General features: G+C 41.3%; 1 protein-coding gene across 3 annotated transcripts in view; it reads right to left on the bottom strand.

Moving 5' to 3' along the window:
- Nucleotides 1–14276: 14276 nt before the first annotated feature.
- The window catches only part of LOC143809335 (G-protein coupled receptor 83-like), a 163073-nt gene continuing 154513 nt past the window's right edge, over nt 14277–22836 (bottom strand). The window contains exons 4-5 of one of the 3 annotated variants that reach the window (XM_077292424.1): nt 21124–21653; nt 14277–15921 (exon numbers count right to left, since the gene is read on the bottom strand). In XM_077292424.1, coding sequence (XP_077148539.1) covers nt 15881–15921; nt 21124–21653 — 571 coding nt within the window. In that variant the 3' untranslated portion in view covers nt 14277–15880. Of the gene's footprint in view, nt 15922–17577; nt 17849–19479; nt 21654–22836 lie in introns of those variants that run through there. The other 2 variants (XM_077292425.1, XM_077292423.1) reach the window with 2 other exon arrangements.

Here is a 22836-nt window from a genome sequence, read left to right as displayed (position 1 = left end):
TCAACCTTCAGTTCCAAACATACAACAAAAAACTGGTACAATACAAAAAGTGGCCTCCAGCTACAAAAACTTTCTCCTACAAGTAGTTAACTGACAGTTTTTTTTCCAGTGAAAACACAGATATGGCATCCAACGAGTGTTGTCCTGTCTCGTCTTCTTTATATTATTGCCAAGAAGCTGCAACTGAATAAAGCTGTGCTTCAACCTTCTGTTCCAAATTACCATTTTTAAAAATGCAATTGGCTGTTCCGGCCTACTAAAGGTGTCTGTCTGCCCCTGCCTGGTGTTGTCCTCAACTGAATAAAGCTGTGCTTCAACCTTCAGTTCCAAACATACAACAAAAAACTGGTACAATACAAAAAGTGGCCTCCAGCTACAAAAACTTTCTCCTACAAGTAGTTAACTGACAGTTTTTTTTCCAGTGAAAACACAGATATGGCATCCAACGAGTGTTGTCCTGTCTCGTCTTCTTTATATTATTGCCAAGAAGCTGCAACTGAATAAAGCTGTGCTTCAACCTTCTGTTCCAAATTACCATTTTTAAAAATGCAATTGGCTGTTCCGGCCTACTAAAGCTGTCTGTCTGCCCCTGCCTGGTGTTGTCCTCAACTGAATAAAGCTGAGCTTCAACCTTCAGTTCCAAATTACCATTTTTAAAAATGCAATTGGCTGTTCCGGCCTACTAAAGGTGTCTGTCTGCCCCTGCCTGGTGTTGTCCTCAACTGAATAAAGCTGAGCTTCAACCTTCAGTTCCAAATTACCATTTTTAAAAATGCAATTGGCTGTTCCGGCCTACTAAAGGTGTCTGTCTGCCCCTGCCTGGTGTTGTCCTCAACTGAATAAAGCTGAGCTTCAACCTTCAGTTCCAAATTACCATTTTTAAAAATGCAATTGGCTGTTCCGGCCTACTAAAGGGGTCTGCCCCTGCCTGGTGTTGTCCTCAACTGAATAAAGCTGAGCTTCAACCTTCAGTTCCAAACATACAACAAAAAACTGGTACAATACAAAAAGTGGCCTCCAGCTACAAAAACTTTCTCCTACAAGTAGTTAACTGACAGTTTTTTTTCCAGTGAAAACACAGATATGGCATCCAACGAGTGTTGTCCTGTCTCGTCTTCTTTATATTATTGCCAAGAAGCTGCAACTGAATAAAGCTGTGCTTCAACCTTCTGTTCCAAATTACCATTTTTAAAAATGCAATTGGCTGTTCCGGCCTACTAAAGGTGTCTGTCTGCCCCTGCCTGGTGTTGTCCTCAACTGAATAAAGCTGAGCTTCAACCTTCAGTTCCAAATTACCATTTTTAAAAATGCAATTGGCTGTTCCGGCCTACTAAAGGTATCTGTCTGCCCCTGCCTGGTGTTGTCCTCAACTGAATAAAGCTGAGCTTCAACCTTCAGTTCCAAATTACCATTTTTAAAAATGCAATTGGCTGTTCCGGCCTACTAAAGGTGTCTGTCTGCCCCTGCCTGGTGTTGTCCTCAACTGAATAAAGCTGAGCTTCAACCTTCAGTTCCAAATTACCATTTTTAAAAATGCAATTGGCTGTTCCGGCCTACTAAAGGGGTCTGCCCCTGCCTGGTGTTGTCCTCAACTGAATAAAGCTGAGCTTCAACCTTCAGTTCCAAACATACAACAAAAAACTGGTACAATACAAAAAGTGGCCTCCAGCTACAAAAACTTTCTCCTACAAGTAGTTAACTGACAGTTTTTTTTCCAGTGAAAACACAGATATGGCATCCAACGAGTGTTGTCCTGTCTCGTCTTCTTTATATTATTGCCAAGAAGCTGCAACTGAATACAGCTGTGCTTCAACCTTCTGTTCCAAATTACCATTTTTAAAAATGCAATTGGCTGTTCCGGCCTACTAAAGGGGTCTGCCCCTGCCTGGTGTTGTCCTCAACTGAATAAAGCTGAGCTTCTACCTTCTGCCTCTTATTAACTGCTGTTTTTTAAAAAAATTGGCTGTTCCGGCCTACTAAAGGTGTCTGTCTGCCCCTGCCTGGTGTTGTCCTCAACTGAACAAAGCTGAGCTTCCACATTCTGGCTTTCGCCCTATACTATCAGATATTAAACTGCATTTGGCCTACTAGTGTGGTTAGGCCCTTGAAACAGTGTCTGCTGCTCTTGGGTTTGCTACTCCACTGAACAAAGCAATGCCGCCTGTTTAGTCCTGTTACCAATTTTGAACTGCATTTAGCCTACTTTATTCTTTGGCCCTATATCTGTTTCCTCCTCATCCTGCCCATTGCCCAGCCACTGCTAGATGAGTCTGCTGGTACATTGACCTAGACCACTACATTCCCCTTATACTCTACACAGCCAGAATCTGACCCTGCTGAAAGTAAGGTTCCCCTTCCCGCATGTTATACCACCTTACACAGGGATAGAGAGGAAGGTGCAGATGAAAGTGCAGGTTCCTTCATCAGGTGGGGGGGCATACTCCTTGGCGACGTCACTGGCACAGGGCCCCTCAGAGTACGCAAAAGTGTCGCTGCTGGTGGGAGGCGCCCCCGCCATGCAAACACACCGCCGTACTTTGAGGGGCCCTGTGCCAGTGCCAATGCGAACGAGTGGGCCCCCCCTGCTTGCTCAGGATCACAGCACTTGCAACGTTGAAATGCTTACCTTTCCCTGCAACACCGCCGTGACGTAGTCCGCATTTCCTGGGCCCACGAAAAACTTGAGCCAGCCCTACTCCCCCCACAACTTTTGCCAAATGACCCCCAATTCCCTATGCCCAACTATTATTATAAAGTTAATTAAGATTGACAAGCTTCAGAAACAAGAATGGATGTTTTTGGCATTAAAATGGGCACTGTAGGTGTTTTCCTGGCCTCCACTCACTGCCGACTATGCTTCCCCATTGACTTGCATTGGGTTTCGTGTTTCGGTCGATCCCCGACTTTTAGCGATAATCGGCCGACTGCACTCGACTCGACTCTGGACAAAATCGGGTTTCACAAAACCCGACTCGATCTTAAAAAAATGAAAGTCGCTCAACTCTAGTTCCAACAGTGCAGAGAGAATCCCCCCTCCTCTGAATTTTGCAGGCAGGGCTCACTGCAATCAGGCAGTGTTAAAATTAACATGCCTTAAAGATCACAGTCACACAGCTTAAGAGTTGTGAGCAACTATCCCAGCAGAGTTAGAGCAATGGCTGGCTCCACTGAACCTGCAGCCAGAGAAGGAAATTTGCGACAATAGTACAAACCTGGTGGTGGCCCTACACCAGGGCAACCTCACACACGTGCCTTGTATGGCTCACGTGCTAAACCTGGTGGTACAGCAATTTCTCAGCAAATATCCTGGCCTGGATGCGCTGCTGTAGAAAGCACGGTCACTGTGTGCTCACTTCGAATGATCACACCCTGCAGGTCATTGAGTTGCATCACTACAAAAGGTCTTTTGGCATACCAGTTAACGATTTGATTAGTGATGTTTAGACACGGTGGAATTACACTCTGCACAATTTGGAGTGACTGTGGCAGCAGTGATGAGCCCTGGTGCAGTATGTCTTTTTGCATAACCTGGGCCAAAGCAGTACAAACGTGCTGCAAATCACGTTTGCGGAGTGGGCACAGATGAAGGACCTCTGCACAATTTTGAAATGGCTACTAAGATGGTTAATGCTGATAATGCAGTCACCAGCTCCACTATTCCAGTCATCTACATGCTGGAGAACACTTTCAATAGTCTGCGTGAGGAGGTGTGGTCCAGAGGAAGAGGTGGAAGCAGAGGAGGAGGCGGAAGGGATAACAAACTCTCAAATTTATGGATTTTCGACAAACAGATGAGTGCCATGGGAGAGTGGCTTACAGCGATAAAGAGGGGCTCAAGTACCAGACAAACTGTTAGTGAAGATGCAGGAGCCAAAGAACAAATTGAGGAGGACAAGGAGGATGAGGTGGTGGACGCGCAACAGTCCTGAGATGAAGAGGATAATGTTCCCCCCGATGTTGTCTGTGGTTAGCAGGAGGGGACGGAGCAACCTTGAGTGTCACCCTGCCACCAACACACCATAGACTTTGACCTAAAAAAAAGCAAGCCTGACACATGAACGCCTTCTTGCAGCATCTTTAACATGATGCCGGTATTCCTAGAGTTAGAAATAGTGCTGACTACTAGGTTGCCACTCTTTTATAACCATGGTACAAGAGTAAATTTAGCCAGATGCTGCCCCCCCCACCCCCGGAAAGGGATGCGTGCATGCTGGAGTATCGAAACACGCTTGTAGATAATCCTAAGAGTGGTTTTCCCCAAGACAGCAGTGAGGCATACAGTGTGCATTGCAGTTCTAGACATCCAACCCTGCAAACGTGAAGGCGTTATCGCAAAGACAACAGCAGAGTAAGTGGCATAAGCAATTTCTGTGAATTATTTCACACATTTTTAGACCGGCCCATTTACCAGCAGAACAGAGTACAAGTCTGACACGTTGTGAACGACTTGAGAGGATGGTGCAGGAGTATCTGGAGTTTAACATCTATGCCATAAAGGGGAATTTGCAACCTTTTCCATTTTGGTATTCAAAAATGGAAGAGTGGCCTGAGCTCGCCTGTCACACCTTCCAGGTTTCATGCCCAGCAGCCAGCGTTCTCTCAGAACGTGTCTTCAGCGCTGCTGGTGCTGTCCTGACAGATAAGCACATCTGGCTGTCCCCTGAAAGTGTCAACAGCCTAAGTTTCCTCAAAATGAACATGTCATGGGTTTCTAATGAATTTTGCACCCCAGTTGCAGACTGGGCAGACTAGTCACTGGTGTATTTTTTAGTGTCATGCATTGATCTTGCATTATTGCAGTCTGTGCCATCTGTTCTGGCGCCGCCCCCCTATGCACACTGCCAGGAAGCATGCAGAGAGCAGAGGCACAGAATATGGAGCAGGCAACAGACAGAACACAACATGACATGGAGCAGTGAGTAAGATGGTGTGTGAGGGATGGGAGGCCATGTAGTGATACCAGCAGAGTTGTTACAGCCATTTATGGTCCTCGATTACCTTTTATCAGGCCCCAGAGCAGATTCTCAGGGACCGCATTCTTGGGCAAGGAGCTGTATTTTGATTTGCCACAAGCTCATTAATTTCTTCTTGCTCTGTGAGCACACACACACTATGTTCACTACTGAACACAGAAGGGCATGCAATGAAAAATTATGTCCTGAAACCAGTGCCAGAGTCAGGATGTACTTTGTGGGCGGAGTTTGTATGGCCCCTGAAGGATGGTATAAATATCCAAATGGCCCTTGGCAGAAAAAAGATTCCCCACCCCTGTTGTAGAGAGTGACATGCCATGTCTAGCACATCAGTATGAGGATACTTAAACATCTTGCATAGTCCGCTGGGAAAGTAAATATGGAAATTGTCTCTTCATAGAGGAAGAGGACTTGAACTCTAGTGCCAGCTATTGGAAGCCGCAATCGTACCAGTCAATATTGAGAAACTGGCGTGCCAGACCTGGCATGTCACTCTCCACAAGGATAAACCTTACCCCTTAGATCCCAGCCTTAGCATCTCACTTAACCAAATCAGATCTCATACTTCACACTGATGAGAAGTAATACCCCGAAACACTATATCTGCAAATTGAGATTCTGATTTGGTTTTATTGTAAGTTATATTGAAAGGCCCGTTAAAGGGTTGATATTGACCTTTCAATAGGTGGCAATAGAGCTCAAGTCCTCTTCCTCTTTGAAGAGACAATTTGCATATTAAATGCACCGTATTGTTCTTTTGTTGGTAGTCTATTTAGTGGGTATGTCTCCAGCCATATATATTGATCTTACATTGAAATGCACCTTATTGTTGATTCTAACTATATTTTTAATACAGATTTGTACAGCGGAGCTCAACTTCAAAGATTTCTACCTTCAGTAGATGACAATCAGCTTTATTCCTTTTTTTAGAGAACAGACTCCATTTTATATCTGTGGTATCCATCTTGAGTTATAACTCCTTTGTAATGGTGATCAAATTACACTGATGGGCGGGGAAATATCATTTCTATTCACGCCCTTAAAGGTCATATTGGCTCATATTTTGGAGGGAGATTTTCCTTTTTGTCTGTGACACTACTTAAGTGCCTACATGTGCTAATAGAGCAGAAATCCTGAGTACACCATACAAGGCTGTGTTGTATGGATTTCAAGAGTGCTCATAATACAAATCTTATTCATTTCGGTGATAAAAGGCATAGAAGAGAGAATTTCACACACACTTCTTAAGAAGCTAGTATCATTATCTGCAGTGTTACATAGGACTGCAGTTGAAGAAATAAGCATGTTAACTGTTTCTCATCAGTCTTATGTAACAGCATAAGCAGTCCTAAGAATTGTTGCCCTGAAGTGACGTACATTTATCTCAAAGAAAATATCATTTTTCTTCTTTACTTGCCTATATCCTTGTTTTTTCCTTCCAGGTTGGCTTGGATTGATAGGTTTGGAGCAACAGGAGGGGGGATTAACTTTAAAACAAACTCCATGGCATTTTTTTCCCTTTGATTAATACACACAATAATATTACAGTGTGCTTCTCCCTTTCTTTTCGTCTCCATATTATAGAGGAGTGCATGTTTTTTCTACAATGAGATTCAATAACCAGCATATTGTCCTGCATACACATATGGTTATCAGTGATTTGGTCATACGTTCAGCGGCACTTTTAATACATGAAAGGAGAACTAAATGTTTGAAAAAGAGATTCACTTAAACCTAAAAAATAGTTGTGCTGGAAAGAAAACCTCCTAGAAGTTGTCTATCACAGACATGGTTTCATATAAGCATCAAATGACAGTGTTTACTTAGTGTAATTGCTACTTACCATGAAGTGGATGCTTGAGGTAGTCATTGAAGCTGCATCTGCTTTTGTACAAATTTTTAAAGCATATACTATAAAATATATGTAAAAATCATATTTCCATGGCTAATTTCTTTGTTTTGGATGTGCAAAATGGTAAACAGATTTATTGACCTTCCACAATTTATAATTCCTGCTGCTTCCTAAGTCACATTCATATTAGTAAATGCCCTGCGATTTACTTTCTGTAATATTATTTAGCTTGATATAAAATCGGAAAAAAATGTAAATACAATACATAAAATGACAAGGTTTGTCCTTCCTAAACAAATACTTTACAGGGTACAAGGATAGTAAATAAAGGGTTTCTAACTTTCTCCCCTCAATTTGCCACCGTCATGTAAAAATATTACAGTCAGGTGGTTCTCGCCCTCTGGGGGTCCGGGACTGTTCCTCTACTGCTGCTCCAGTCTCTGTGTATTGGTTGTAATAATGAAGTCATGACAGTATTGCATTTCACACTTGATTGATTGCAGTGTTGATGAGTGCCGTAGTCACGACATTATCACTGCAGTCAATACACAGAGACCAAAGCAGCAGCGGACCAAGATATGGTGAGTACCATCTGATTTTATTATTTATTCACAGCAGAGGCCAATAAAAGAAAGTGGAAAACCCCTTTAACAGCAATGAAACCAGGCAAACTTACCTGCTGTCCATTGCTAAGCTAAGACATCTAAAAATATATCATAAAAAGCTTACCACCCCCAGGTCAAATTAACAATGCACTAGGAGGATGCAGCAGACCCCCATGATAAAGGCAGGGGAAGCACAGGTGCAAAATACTGATGAAACGAGCCACTCACAAACCTACCAATTCATGGAGGGAGTGGCTGCCTAGTAAAAATGCACATAAGAGAAGCTTGCATATAATGCCAGTTACACAGGTAGGTGTGATGCACAGCCTATAACCCCTGCATACCGCAATCCATTTTCGCTTTTGCACATCCGTTTTTCGCTCATCTTCTTCTGAAAGCCATAACTTGTTTATTTTTCTGTCAATATGGCCCTGTGAGGGCTTGTTTTTTGTGGGACGAGTTATAATTTTAACCCCTTCCCAACTTGCACCGTACTAGTACTGCTCTGCGGGAACTGTGTTACCACAAACAGCAATACTAGTACGGCGCACCGATCGTGCGGCCTCACGCTGAGCGCGGCGGTGATCAGGTGCAGGTGTCAGCTGTATTGGACAGCTGACACCCCGCAGCAACACCCACGATCGGTGCTAGCACCGATCGCTGGCATTTAACTCCTCTGATGCCGCTGTCAGTAGTAACAGCGACATAGAGGGGCATTACGCAGGGAGGGGGCTCCTTGAGCGCTTCCATCAGGACAACGCAATGCATTGCATTGTCCTGATGGTCTTCATGGAGACCCCCGACCGCAAGATGGCCGCAGGGTCTTTCAGGGAAGGTGGCGCATCAGTGCCTGCTCAGAGCAGGACCTGAGATGCCTTCTCTCTGCCTGTCAGATCCTGGTCTAATGCTCTGAAGTGCAGATCCATTGCAGAACATCAGATCAGCGATCTTATGTTAAAGGGAACCTGTCACCTGAATTTGGCGGGACCAGTTTTGGGTCAACTGGTCCCATCAAATTCAGGTGACAGGTTCCCTTTAAGCAGTAATGTTCCATAGTAGGACAATGTAAAAAAGTTTTAAAAAAATATTAAAAAGTGTAAAAATATATTTTTTAAACTCCCCAAATAAAGAAAAAAAAAAGAAACAAATATTTTTCCAATAAATACATTTATTTATGCACATAAAAAAATAAACAATAAAGGTACACATATTTGGTATTGCCGCGTCCATATTGACCCGCTGTATAACCGCTAGTTAACCCCTTCAAACAACACGTAAAAATAATAAATAAAAAACCAGGCAAAAAACAATGCTTTATTATCATACCGCCGAAGAAAAAGTGCAATAAAACGTGATAAAAAAATAATCTAAACTTAGTACCGCTGTAGACATCATCTTGTCCCTCAAAAATCAAGCCGTCATAAAGCTCTTTCAGCAGAAAAATGAAAAAGTTATAGCTCTCAGAATAAAGCGATGCAAAAATAAATATTTTTTAATAGTTTTTATTGTGTAAAAGTGACAAAACATGAAAAAGATATAAATTGGGTATTGTTACTGACCCGAAGAATAAAGCTGCCTTACCAATTTTACCACATGCAGAACGATATAAGAAAAAAAACAAACAAAAAGCAATTCCTGAATTGCTGGTTTTTGCTCATTCTGTCTCGCAAAAAATGGAATAGAAAGTGATCAAAAAATGTCATGTGCCCAAAAATGGTACCAATAAAAACGTCAGCCAAAACTAGTTTTCGCAATAAAAATCGTTTTTAGTGTGTGACAGCAGCAAAACATGAAAACCCGATATAAATCTGGTATCGCTGTAACCGCACCGATCCAAAGAAGAAAGTCGCCTAATCACTTATACCGTACAAGAAATGACATAAAAAATAAATAAAGCCAATTCTTCACATGCAGTTGATCTTTTTTCATTCTTCCTCCCAAAGTTCGCAGTAATCCTGTGCTCTGCGCTGAGCGCTTACACCGGGGTTTCTGTGTAAATTTCTGAAATACGTGATTCAGACAGAACCTCCGGCGGAAGATTCCCTATAATGAGGCAGATAGATGCACTGTTGGCGCCATAGTACCGGTGATCCAGTGGTGTCCATCTTTTTAGGACTGCATAAAAGTGCCATTGGCCACAGTTTTGTGCACTTCTGAAAAGAAGGACAGAGGCTAGACGGAAAGAGCCGGTCAGCCGGAAAGTCCCCGGGCTGAGAATGGCTGACACCCGATACCGCCTGATCACCCTAGAACTCCAGGTCCCAGATGCGTACTTCCACCCGATGCATTTGGTGGACACCCACACATATTCATTCACACACAGGTCCGGACCTGAACGTTTATTTCCAGCATGCATTTGCCAAAGATGGTGATCTCTTTGAGGAACAGGCAACAGAGGCGTCCCCCCTGTATCACCAAATTCATACCCTTGCTATATACAGAGGGAACCACCACCTTCCCCTGATACCTCCTCCGAGACTCAGGGTTTACTTGTGGTAGCACTTTAGCTGCCACCTCTGGAGAAGAAGGGGTAGGTTTGAGAAGGACTGTAAACATCGAAGCTCCCAGGCAACAGTCCTTATAAGACTGGTCCCAACTAACTAGTTCCCTGGACCGCCAATCTGTGACTGAATTGTGACTCTTCAGCCAGGGAAAGCCTAAGATGATGGGAGTTGGCATACCCTCCGAGACGTAGCACTACAGGGACTCTTCATGAAGAGTCCCTATATGCAGGTTAATATTATCTACGACTTGGGTCACACTCCCCTGGCTGAGAGGAACAGAGTCAATTGCCTGAACGGTAATGGGTCTTGCCAGCGTCCTACTGATCAGATCATGGGTCTGAACAAAGCGAGAAGCCACCAAATTGACTACATCTCCACTATCCTCAAGAACTGGTATAGTCTCAGTTTCCCTACCAACCATCACTTCAGCCGGAATGGCACACTGAGACGTAAAGGTGGCAGAAATGTACACACCCTGGTCGTCTCCCTCCACATGACCAGGGAAATGTGAGTTGGGCAGACATTGATGTAATGATCAGTCAGACCAGAGAAAAAACATGCCACTGTCCCACGGCGAACCACAGGCAACCTAGTTTGAGCAGAGGCTCCTCTCAGTGTGTCCTCCTCCCTAGAAAGAACAACGGGGGGTAGATTTGGTGTATGTCTCTCCCAGAGACATCTATCCATTCGGATAGCAAGGGCCATGGTGGCCTCCAATGACCCAGGAGTAGCATACTGCACCAGAGTATCCTGAAGCCCAGATGACAGACCCTGACAGAAATGGCTTCTAAGAGCAGGGTCATTCCACTGCATGTCACTGGCCCATCTCCAAAACTCTGAGCAGTACTTCTCAGCCGGCCGGCCCCCCTGCTTGATTTTATGGAGTCTAGACTCAGCCATGGAGACACCCTCAGGATCCCCATACACCAGCACCCATGCCGTGAAAAACTCATCCACCGACTGCAAAGATTGGTGAATCGGTTGGCAGGGAGAAGGCCTAGGATTGGGGATCACCCTTGAGAAGAGATACTATAATCCCCACACACTGTTCTTCTCTCACTGAAGAATGAGACGTTATAATAGATGAATGTGGATAAAATCCACGCTGCTGTGACAAATAATGGATCCAGATATAGTTGTAAGGTGTTCGGGTGGTTTATTCAACGCGTTAAAATAAGTTGTTTTCAACATGTACGTAAATCGTTAATATTGAACAACTTATTTTAATGTAATACGGCTTGTTTGAACTTTGACACTGTCTGTCACATGTCAGAAGACTGCTTGGCGCCGTTATTTGAATTTTGTATGTATATAAGCGAGGCAACAGTACCATGTGTCATATCTTTGTGTGGAAACTTCCTGAAGAAGAAGCCATGAGCTTCGAAACGCGTTGAATAAACCACCCGAACACCTTACAACTATATCTGGATCCATTATTTGTCACAGCAGCGCGGATTTTATCCACATTCATCTATTATAACGTCTCTAAGAGGTCGCAGCGCCGACCTGTAGATCTGCAGCAGCTGACAAACTACACGCCTTTACTGTGTACCACCAGGTGAGCAGTTCTCTCATAATTGACTAGAAGCAATCCTGGGGATAAGACCCTATTTGCGCTTTTTTTGTCTCCTACTTTTCTATACTGAAGAATGAAGGTGAAACCTGAAATACAATTTCCAGGCTTCTTTGAAGACCACAAATTTATCTCTCCCTCCCAAAAATCTGTCAGGAAGAGATATTTTGGGTTCCGGTTGAGCCAGGACTTGAGTTGAGACCAAGAACCCCATCACCTGCTGAAGCTGCAGCACCACCTGAGTCCGCAACTTGGTAAACTCATTCATGAGGGTCTGGATCAGGCAAGCAAACACCTCAGCCTGAGCCATGGGTTCACCAGAAAAAAGTATGGGTCAGTGATAATGTCACGAATGACACAGTTAAGTCCAGTGGACAACACAATATATTCCAACAACGGGATGGAATGGGGTGAGAAAGGCCCTAACTGTAGAGAACAAGGGATGAGAACATCTCCTGAACTCCAATCTGTGCCGGTCCCTAAACTCCCATAACGCCCTAAGCGGGTCCTTCGCTCCGCCAGCTTCTCGTGCCTAGTCCCTGATTGTCACCTTACTATTCCCTGGCAAGTGCACAAACCCTTGCTGGCCTACAAAGAAAAAAGCTACATTTAAATTATAGCAGAACCAGAGCTGCCACTAATCCAAAAATGAATTGTGACAGGGAGGTGCTGTACCTGCAAAGTTATGCAACTGTGAATTCATTGATCTATGTTATACTCCAGTAACAGCAGTAACCGGTACCTGATTTCTGCTGCCCAAACCACAGGAGGTCACATCAGGATGATGCAGGCCCTGACAACAACACTATCAGCTTGAGTCAGTGTTCTGCTGAGACCACTTTATCCACCGCCATAACACTTAATGTCATACATAATGAAATTTACATTTTGTTAATGATCTCTGCTTCTCTTCTGCCCTATAGTCCCCTAACCTACATGGGGGGTAACAAACATACTACATAGAACAACTTCCTCCAGTGTATTTATTGGAGGAGATGAATTGTTATCCGTTGTGCTCAGATGACATAGTAAGGAAGGAGATAGAGGACATAATTCTAAAGGTACCTTCACACGAAACGACATCGCTAGCGATCCGTGACGTTGCAGCGCCCTCGCTAGCGATATCGTTTAGTTTGACACGCAGCAGCGATCAGGATCCTGCTGTGATGTCGCTGGTCGCTGAATAAAGTCCAGAACTTTATTTGGTCGTCCGATCGCTGTGTATCGTTGTGTTTGAAAGCAAAAGCAACGATACCAGCGATGTTTTACACTGGTAACCAGGGTAAACATCGGGTTACCAAGCGCAGGGCCGCGCTTAGTAACCCGATGTTTACCCTGGTTACCAGCGTAAAAGTAAAAAAAACAAACAGTACATACTCACCTGCGCGTCCCCCAGCGTCTGCTTCCTGACCCTTACTGAGCGCCGGCCCTAAAGTGAAAGTGAAAGCACACCGGTGACGTCACCGCTGTGCTGTTAGGGCCGGAGCTCAGTCAGTGTCAGGAAGCAGATGCTGGGGGACGCGCAGGTGAGCATGTACTGTTTGTTTTTTTTACTTTTACGCTGGTAACCAGGGTAAACATCGGGTTACTAAGCGCGGCCCTGCGCTTAGCAACCCGATGTTTACCCTGGTTACCCGGGGACCTCGGCATCGTTGGTCGCTGGAGAGCGGTCTGTGTGACAGCTCTCCAGCGATCAAACAGCGACGCTGCAGCGATCGGCATCATTGTCGCTATCGCTGCAGCATCGCTTCGTGTGAAGGTACCTTTACTCAAAGCTATGTTGTTCACTTTGTGAGCAATGGTGGTAGAGATAACTAAAGTTGTATTAGCACTCTGAGTCAGGGCAAATATAGAGATTGGATAAAAACCATAAACCAACTAGCGCTTTGGGAAGAACACAAAATAGGAAGGATTTTATTGCTTTTGTATGTCTTAATGTCGTATTGCGCTAGTGGTAGAATTTACATTGACGTTTGCTTAACATTCAGTTCATTCCATATGGTAAGATATAAGAATAACCAATGAGCCTCCCCCACATATCCACGATCAATACCAACATATGAGTGTGATCAATGTAACGGGGCTATGTATCCACTGCTCGGAAAAGCTGTATTGCACTATGCCCAATATTATTCTATATGTATGGATAAAATATTATATAAAAATAATAAATAGTTTGTATGTGTTAGATTGTAAGGCATCTAATGTGGAAATTAGTTTTATAGGATTGCACAAAATGGTTTGGTTTTAGCAATAACTGCATTGTATTCGATGTATCATGCATTTGTTGTTATGTGGTATTTTATATACTTAGCACTTTAAGACACACTGGGTAAGAGAGAGAGTTAAAGGACCTTAGCGGGCCCTGGAGCAGGAGAGGAGTTTAGCTAAAAAAGCCTACCACTACCATTTGAGTTATTTAAATGTGTATACGTGCATGTAGTGTAGTGTGAGTATTAATATACTCGCCTACCGCTGCTCTCTCCGGTGTTCTCAGTGACATCACTGCACGTAGCGCAATGTGACCCAAAGGAGTCTGCAGAGCTTTGACGTCAGCTAGAAGAGGAGCAGAACGGCGCTGGACACTGGAGCGAGTGGTGGTAGGGCAGAATATTAACACACTCAAACTACATGACATGCACATATGCACATTTAAACAGTAAAAATGTTAGTTAGAGGCTTTTTTAATAAAAAGGAGATGAAAGCGAGAGCTCAGAGTAGGCCGTAGTTTGTTTCCAATAATTTTTATTTGGGTACATTTTACAATATCAAGGTAGGGGAAAACGTTATATGCGACAATATAAAATGAGTTGAAATTCAAAATAAATAATATTATTGGAGTATGTCAAGTAATACCATAGAAACTATATGAAGAATAATAACAAAAATGTAGACAGGATGGTGGGGAAAAAGGAAAATGAAAAAAGGGGGGGGGGTGAACTTGGATATGGTAGGACAAGGGGGAAATTAGGGATAAAAAAGGGAAAGAAGGGGGAACAGGACAAAACAATAGTCCACTGAGAGTGGTGACACGGTAAAGAGCAACAATCTTAAAAGATTACTACTTGACCTATCCATTGGCTATGGAGTCATATCAGTCAGTTGTAAAGAAAACTATGTGGCCTATTTGTCGAGCAAAATCACATATTCAAATGGGAACAAGATGTAAAAAAAATGTTTCTAATAAAGCTTGGCAATAAACCTTTAAATTGATGTATAAAAACAATATCAACTCCAATATTCAGGAAAACTATTTTAAAATTCTTGCAAGATGGCATCTTACCCCTACTAGACTCAACTCAGCTTTCCCGTCTTATCCAGACACATGTTGGAAAGGATGTAGATATAAAAGATATAAAGGCAATATAATGCACTTTTTTTTTTTGTTGTGTCCCAAAATTTTGGAAGGAGGTTTATGATCTTATTTTTAAAATAGGGAAATACAAATTAATTATGCTTTCTTTCTCAACTCTCTTTTGTCCCTAGACTCTGACTCTCTTCCTAAATATATTAAATTAATCTCCTTTCATATTTTCTCAGTTGCCAAATTGCTGATAGGTGCCAAGTGGAAATCCTATACCATTCCCAGTCTCAATATGCTAATAGACAGATTAACTTCCCACAACACCTTCAAATTGTTTTTTGCCTTCAACAACACCTCCCTTACAAAGTATAAACCTAAATGGGAATTATGAAATTCAGGTTTTCTCCACATGCAGTTTTCTTTACACCCCAAAACGTCAGTGAAAAGCATTAGTTTGTGAGGAGAGCAGAACAGCAAAAATAACAAAAAGAAACCCGAGTTTGTATATTGGTAGAATATAAGAGACCGGTAAGAGACCGGAGTGAAACGGGAGACGATACAGCATGGAGAGAGGAAGATCCTGCTACACCCAGAATGGATAAGGAGAGAAGGTGGACAAGTTAGGGGAGTACAGAGCCAAAGGTACTGCGATGGAAGCAGGGGTAATAATAGCGCATTATATTTTTTCAGTCTGGAGTCTCTTTTATCCTGGTGTAACTAAGGCTTTCCAACATGAGTGCCATCAAAAGGTATAAGTCCTCCTCTATGTAGGAGATTGCTTTTCACTGACGTTTTGGGGTGCTGTAACAGATCTCGGCTAATGCGTCCCTTACATCATGACTATGAAGCTACTGTACCTGCCTGACACACTGTATTTATGATTTTCAATAATAGATGCATTCTTCATACTGGCATATCCATGTGTTATAAGTACTCTGAAATCTTCTTATAAGCATATTTTACTTTTTGAAGAAGCTCCTTGAGGTTTTTTTGCTGCTTTTGTTTTGCTCTTTAACGGAGCTAACATGCAATATAATTTTTTTATTTTGTTTTTGCTTCACTGGAAATCTTATCTGGACCAGAATAAAAATGATCCAATTGGCATTAATTCTGCAAAGTAAAGGAAGAAAATTAGGTTTAAGCAAATTAAATGAACTCTGCCCTGAAAAAGCACTTTATAGAACAATCTTAGAAACCTTCGTACGATTAAAAACATGTGGAAAGAGGGAGTCTCCTGAGAATTAAATGTTTCACTTAACTTAAGGCAGATCTATGCACACAAAGGCCATATGATGGGACATGGAATAATGGCAACTACATCATCTGGAGTCCTCCTAACCACTGTGTCTCACCATATGGCTCCTCATACATTACTGGAATACCACAATAGATTATATTAAACAGCAACATGACATTCAATACAACATGGAAAGTTTAGAGTAAAAGTCACACAACAGGACCCCACTGCCATACTGTACGTGAAAAATGACAGCAATACATAAATGGGAGGTTACGCAAAGCTGTATGAGCTCTAAGCTACTATATAGTTCCATAGATTTTTACCAGAATGGAGAGAATCACGTTAAGTGGGAATTGAGAAGCCTTGGAGCTTCAGATAAGGTTTTCATTAGTACCAATGCGTTTTGGCTCCTTTCTCAAGATTAAGGTCTTTTCATCTTGAGAAAGATGCCAGTCTGGCACCAAAACATGTTGGTAATAGCAAAAACCTTATTTGAAGCTCCAAGGATTCTCATTTCTAGCAGCGCAGCCCACTTAACGTGATTCTCTCCATTCTAGTAAATACATATCTGGAAGGTATCTCGTCCAGCCACAGGGCAGGAGCAGCGGATATTCATGCGTAGTTGGACATGCGCAAACCACTACGCCACCAACGGAAAGATAAGCAAGATCTGGGGGAAGAAACAGCGATGTCACCACGCCCATTTGACCAGACCAGCGTGAGTGACAGCCCAAAACGGCAACTTTACAAAGGTATTTCGGCAGCATAGGTGGGGAATAAAGGCACAAAAAAGACACTAATGTAAAGCACAGCTCTGCCCCTATTTAACGCTATTTTTATCTCATCTTTAAAAAACGGGGTGACAGGTTCCCTTTAAACAGGTGTTGTGCCTTCACCCAACACCACCAGGTGAGGGCAATCACCCTCCCAGTAGTGTTTTTTTCAAATGATAATCCCCTATTGTGTGCTCTTTTGCCCCTCTCTAGAGTTCTCCATAGTTCCATAGCTGACACTCAAAATAATGTTTCTACAAACATCAAGAAGAGAATCAACTTGACATTTTGTAGGTTTTGTATTGAAAAATCAGGTGAACCTTTTTGACACCTTAAAATAGGTTTCCACTACATTTTAACTAAAGCTATTTGGACTAGTAAGCATAATAACATTTTAAAAAAAGTACTCACCTTCGCTACTCAAATCTTACAGCTGAATCTGTCCCTGGACTGCCAGCATCAAGTTCTGACAGGGGCATCACATGATGGCAGTGATTAACCCTGCTGTGGAACCATGGAAAAAATCACTGCTTTGTTACCATGGGGTCTATATGACCCCAGGCTCAAAATCATCATATTTCATTAAAATGAACGTGTTGGCTGTTCAGAATAATCAAGTTTTATTCTGTCATCATTTCAGAACACAGTTATGAAATCAAACACAACTTTGAAGTGATTTATTTGTCATCATCAAACACAAACTGAAATTTATACCAAAATACTTTACTAATAACTAAAAGTGTTCAAATTCAATAAAAAAAATTCACAATAACTGCAACTGTGTGGATTTTAGTAAAAACATAATGACAGCGAATGATCTGGCAATAAATTTAGCCCTTGCATTCACTGCACGTCATAGCGCCATGTTCTTCACAAATGAATTTCTTGCAGTCATTGCAAACAAATCTCGGCTTTTTGTCCTTCGATCGAGGACAAACATAGCACCATTTGCGCTGTCCTGTAACACTGCTGGTGTCACTTGGAAGTGACTAGCCATTGTTTATTTACAATTATATTACGAAACCTGTGAATAAACAGAAAATATATTAAAAAAAAGTCAGACAATAAAGGTACTATGGGGTCAGGAGAGTCCCAAACACAGAATATTGAAAATAACTTTAAAACAAAATTGAAAAAGAAATTCAAAATATCATCAACTTGATTACTTGATAATACATTGAAGGTCAATGTCTGAGATTGACCAGTTTTAGAAATATTTCAATGTATTCAGCGCTGGGGTCTATATGACCCCATGGTTCCACAGCAGGGTTAAGGACCACAAAGGTCAGAAACGCGTTGCCATATCTTTTTACAGTTTCCCTCTATGCCTCATGGAGTACAGCTGTGTGAACTCTTGTTGATTTTATCTTTATTGGAATAAAAACCTTTCATATGGATAAATCGAGTGCTGTTCTTTTCCTGGACTTATCACATGTGGCTGCAGCCAATCAGTGGCCTCTTTGTGGCTACAGCGTTCGGATGGAATGAGGACTCGGCTGCAGCCACTCAGCGGCCACTGGCTCATTGCCAAACATGTTAATAAAAGCACAATTTAAAGAAATATTGATACATATAATTCATGTATAAGACTCTTAAAATTAAAAGTTTTTGTAGGAAAAGATCTCTGTGCAATTTAGTGAGTCTATACACAGCATTGTTGATTAGGTTTATTTATCTTCTAGTAGCTGCAATGGGTGTGTGAATATACCAATGAGCCATTAAATTCAAGGTCCACTTCGAGCCATGGACCCTACAAGACCTGTCCTGTATTATTGGGCTACAACATGTTAATAGCAGTTCCTTTAATCCCTGAAAATTGTGAGATGAGGCCTCCATGGATCTGACATTTTCCAGCACATCCAAAAAATGTGCAAATTAATTGAGAAATTTGATTGTCAAGTTGATACCTTGATATCTGTCATGTTCCTAAACATGTGGGAACAGAGCGACAGATCTGTCTCACACTCCCCAAAAGCATAAATAAGTATTAATAAGCACCCATGACTCTGTTGCCTGTTTACCAGTTGACCTTTTCTTGATCATTTTTAGGATTTACCATAACCATTGCATACTGGCATTTTGGAGATGCTCTGACACAGTTGTCAAGTCATCACACTTTAGCCCTTGCCAAAATCGCTTAGATTCTTATCATGCTTCAAATACATCAATGTTATTAACTAATCCTGGTTTTAATAATATGGTTGGTGGATGTGTAAACTGTGTTTTGTAGCAGGACATTTACTGAATATTCTGTTAATTTAGTGTGTAAAGAGCCTGGAAAAGGATTGAGTTCCTACCAATTGAGTTGAAATAGAAGGTTCCATTTTGTTTGTCAGCAATGTCCATGGGTTAGGCAATCTGAAAATCTTCACTAGTTGTCAGTTACAAGGGCTTTTAAGAAAGGTGATCTTTACCTACATAGGGTTTTCATTAGTGATGAACAAATATACTCGTTACTCGAGATTTTCCGAGCACACTTGGGTGTCCTCCAAGTATTTTTTAGTGCTCGGAGATTTAGTTTTTATTGCCGCAGCTGAATATTTTATATCTGTTAGCCAGCATAAGTACATGTGGGGATTCCCTAGCAACCAGGCAACCCCCACATGTACTTATGCTGGCTTACAGATGTAATTCATTCAGCTGCAGCAAGAAAAACTAAATCTCCGAGCACTAAAAAATACTCGGAGGACCCGCGAGCGTGCTCGGGAAATCTCGAGTAACGAGTATATTTGCTCATCACTAGTTTTCATGTACGGATAGAATTATATTATGTTTTGCTCTAGTGCTGTATCAGAATTTATTTACAGATTTTTAAAAAAATATTATTGTAAACCATTTAACTAACAGCATTCTTACCTGCTAAAAGGGAATCTGTCAGTAGGATCAATCCTATAAGCCCTCTATATGGGCATGCAGGTCAAATGAAATTGAATAAAATGACATCTTGATATCTGTGGTCCGATGTCTTAGTCCAGAGAAATCCACATTTTTCTTAATATGTAAATATCTATGGGCAGGACATTGATTTGCATGAGAATAAGCTTATTTTAAATGAAAGGGAAAATTACCAGTGTGAGACATGTAGCCCATTTCTATTCTATTATCACCGCCATACAATAAGAGAAAAAAGAATGGATCTACCTGTGGCAATACATTTTTGTGTCCCCAATCATAACATTATGGACATGAAATTACTTGTTTTAAAAGGTAACTTCAAATCTCAAAGAGACAGAAGAATATGGGAATATAAACTGATGATGACCTTTGACAGTCTTAGTGCACGAATGAATGTGTTGCATGGATTTATGTCTTTTTACATCAACTAAGGAACCAAGGAATTAACCCTTCAGACCATGTGGGGTCATCACAACAGAACCAGACCCCAATCAGAGGACAATAAAACATTTCTTATCTAAGAACTGGTCCAATATTTATGGACATAACTGTTTATCACCCATGGTAAATCTGCTTCATGTCACCTGTCTTATCTATGGGGTTTTTTTTCTGTGATGTTTTGTGCATAAATATGTGATTCTCCAGAATTTCTTTCAGTCTATGCCTGATGAAAAGGCCTGAGTCGTCTAGAAAGCTTGAAATTTGTTACCATCTTTTCAGTTAGCCATTAAAAGGTATCAACCACTGAGGACTCTCAATTCTAAATATTTTTCTATTCACATCCCTAAATTTCCTATTTGCTACATATTTCAGAGAAAACTTTTCCTTTGTCTGCGATACTACTTAAGTAGCTTGCATGTTCTAATAAAGAAGAAATCCTGAGTACACTATGCAAGGCTGTGCTGTATTGATTTCTTGAGTGCTCATAAAACAAATCTTATTAATTTAAAGTTAAAAATGCATATAAGAGAGTGTATTTCACTCACACCCCCTTTCATTTAATGTAAGATCAGATATTACCAGCTCATTTACATATTATGAAAAGTGTAAATTTCCATATAATAACAAATTGTATTGCAGATCTCAAAGTATCATTTTATTCGGCTTCCTATGATTATATGCCCATAGAGATGTCTTAGGAGGGTTGATCCTACTGACAGATTCTCTTTTAATATTTTATTTAATTTTGCCCTAGACAAATAACAGCAACAAAAAAATGTATCTAAGTGCTTTATATCGGTATTTTCAGATAAATGATCAATATAATACTCAAAAGAACTGAGAATGGCATATTAAGACAAGATAGATATCTTCAGCTAACTGTGACAATTGGTTCCACACTAGAGATGTCGGTTCTACCTGAAGTAATGTTTGTGACAGATTCAGCAGGCTGAGAGCTGTTACCTTGTTTAAAGTTACAATTTTCAGTCCAGGCATGGCGAAATGGGGGTGAGAGGGACTGTAGGGCATGGCTTTGGGCTGCACGCCTCTTCCTGCATACACAAAGCAGTGCTTTAAGTTCTGAGCGGAAGCTCTCGTTCAGCCAGCAGTAGATGAAGGGATTGTAGCAGGTGCTGCTCATGGCAAACCAATGAAACGCAAAGTATAAAGCATTGTTGCTGCTGATGACTTTGCTGGACATTAGAACAAGGTAGCAGTTTAATGGAAACCAACAAACCGCAAAGACCACGACAACCAACATCAACATCTTTAGAGTCATCTTTTTCTTTCGACGATGGGCATAATACTGTTCCATGGTAATATCTCCTATGGCATTTCTCAACCACAATTTCTTTGCCACCATGGTATAGGTGATTGAGATAACAATCAAGGGCAGTACATACAAAAGTACAAATGTAGCCAAGTCCAGATACTTCCAGAAAAGATCAGCTGGATATGGGAAACTGGGAAGACACACCATTCTTACTGTGTTTCTGGAAAAGAAGAGATTAACTGATTAATGGGTAAAAATCTAAATGTACATTTATGATTCCTCCACCTTTATCCCTTTTAAAGAGTACATTTCACCATATGTTAAATTGGACACACAATGTTATAGTAGCTGCACAGCAGAATAAAACATTTTAACATGTTTTGCTTTGTTTTTATTCCTCCCCTCTAATAAGGAGGTTAGACCAGGAGATCAGGCAGTCTGTCATACATCTCACACACTGAGAAATCTGCTCTCAGCTATGATGGGCATGTTCTTCTTTCCTCCTTATGATTCATCAGCACCATACAGGGAGAAATACTCACCTCCAGTACAAACTATCTGATAACACCTACTTAGACTTAAAAAAGTTAACTCATTATGTGCAAAATACCTTGGCTGCTACTATCTCTGTAACCTAAAGGAGAAAATAAAAGAAACAAAACATTTTATTCCACTCTGCAGCCAATATTACATGCTGTGTCCAGTTCAACATGAAAACATAGCGAGAGTTTTAATTTAAATGATAAATACATTTTTATACATTGCATTACCGTACTTTATATTATAAAGGTTATAAATACTAGATTCCTTGATAGGGCGTTGATCCAGGGAACTGGTCTGATTGCCAAATATGGAGTCGGGAAGGAATTTTTTTCCCCAATGTGGAGCTTACTGTTTGCCACATGGGTTTTTTTTTACCTTCCTCTGGATCAACATGTTAGGGCTTGTTAGGTTAGGCTATAGGTTGAACTAGATGGACTTAAATTAGTCTTCCTTCAACCTTAAATACTATGTTATTATAATATGTCCTACAAATCTGATTCTATACTACAAAACCAATGGTAACCTAATTTGGTTGATATCAGCAAAACGTTTTTTTTTTACTTTTAACCAACATCTGCAGTTGTGTTCCATTTTTTGTATCAAATAGAGATGTGCCCACCATTGCCTATATATGAATTTCGGGATTTCACTTTCTCAAAGTACAAATTCAATACAATACAATAACGCACCATGTTTGCAAAATCGGACTACAGTTACAGCTACATGGTGCCTGATATAGACTCGTAAAGAGCAAACAACTCTCAAATATTGTGAAATGATTTTTTTTCATCTTGAGAGATGCTGAAATGAGTAAGGAAAGACACATTTTATGTGCATTTTAACCACTAAAATGCACATCA

Source organism: Ranitomeya variabilis, chromosome 2, assembly GCF_051348905.1.
Source record: "Ranitomeya variabilis isolate aRanVar5 chromosome 2, aRanVar5.hap1, whole genome shotgun sequence".
Classification (NCBI taxonomy): Eukaryota; Metazoa; Chordata; class Amphibia; order Anura; family Dendrobatidae; genus Ranitomeya; species Ranitomeya variabilis.
Note: the sequence above shows the minus strand (reverse complement) of the source record. Positions and strands in the feature narration are given on the sequence as shown.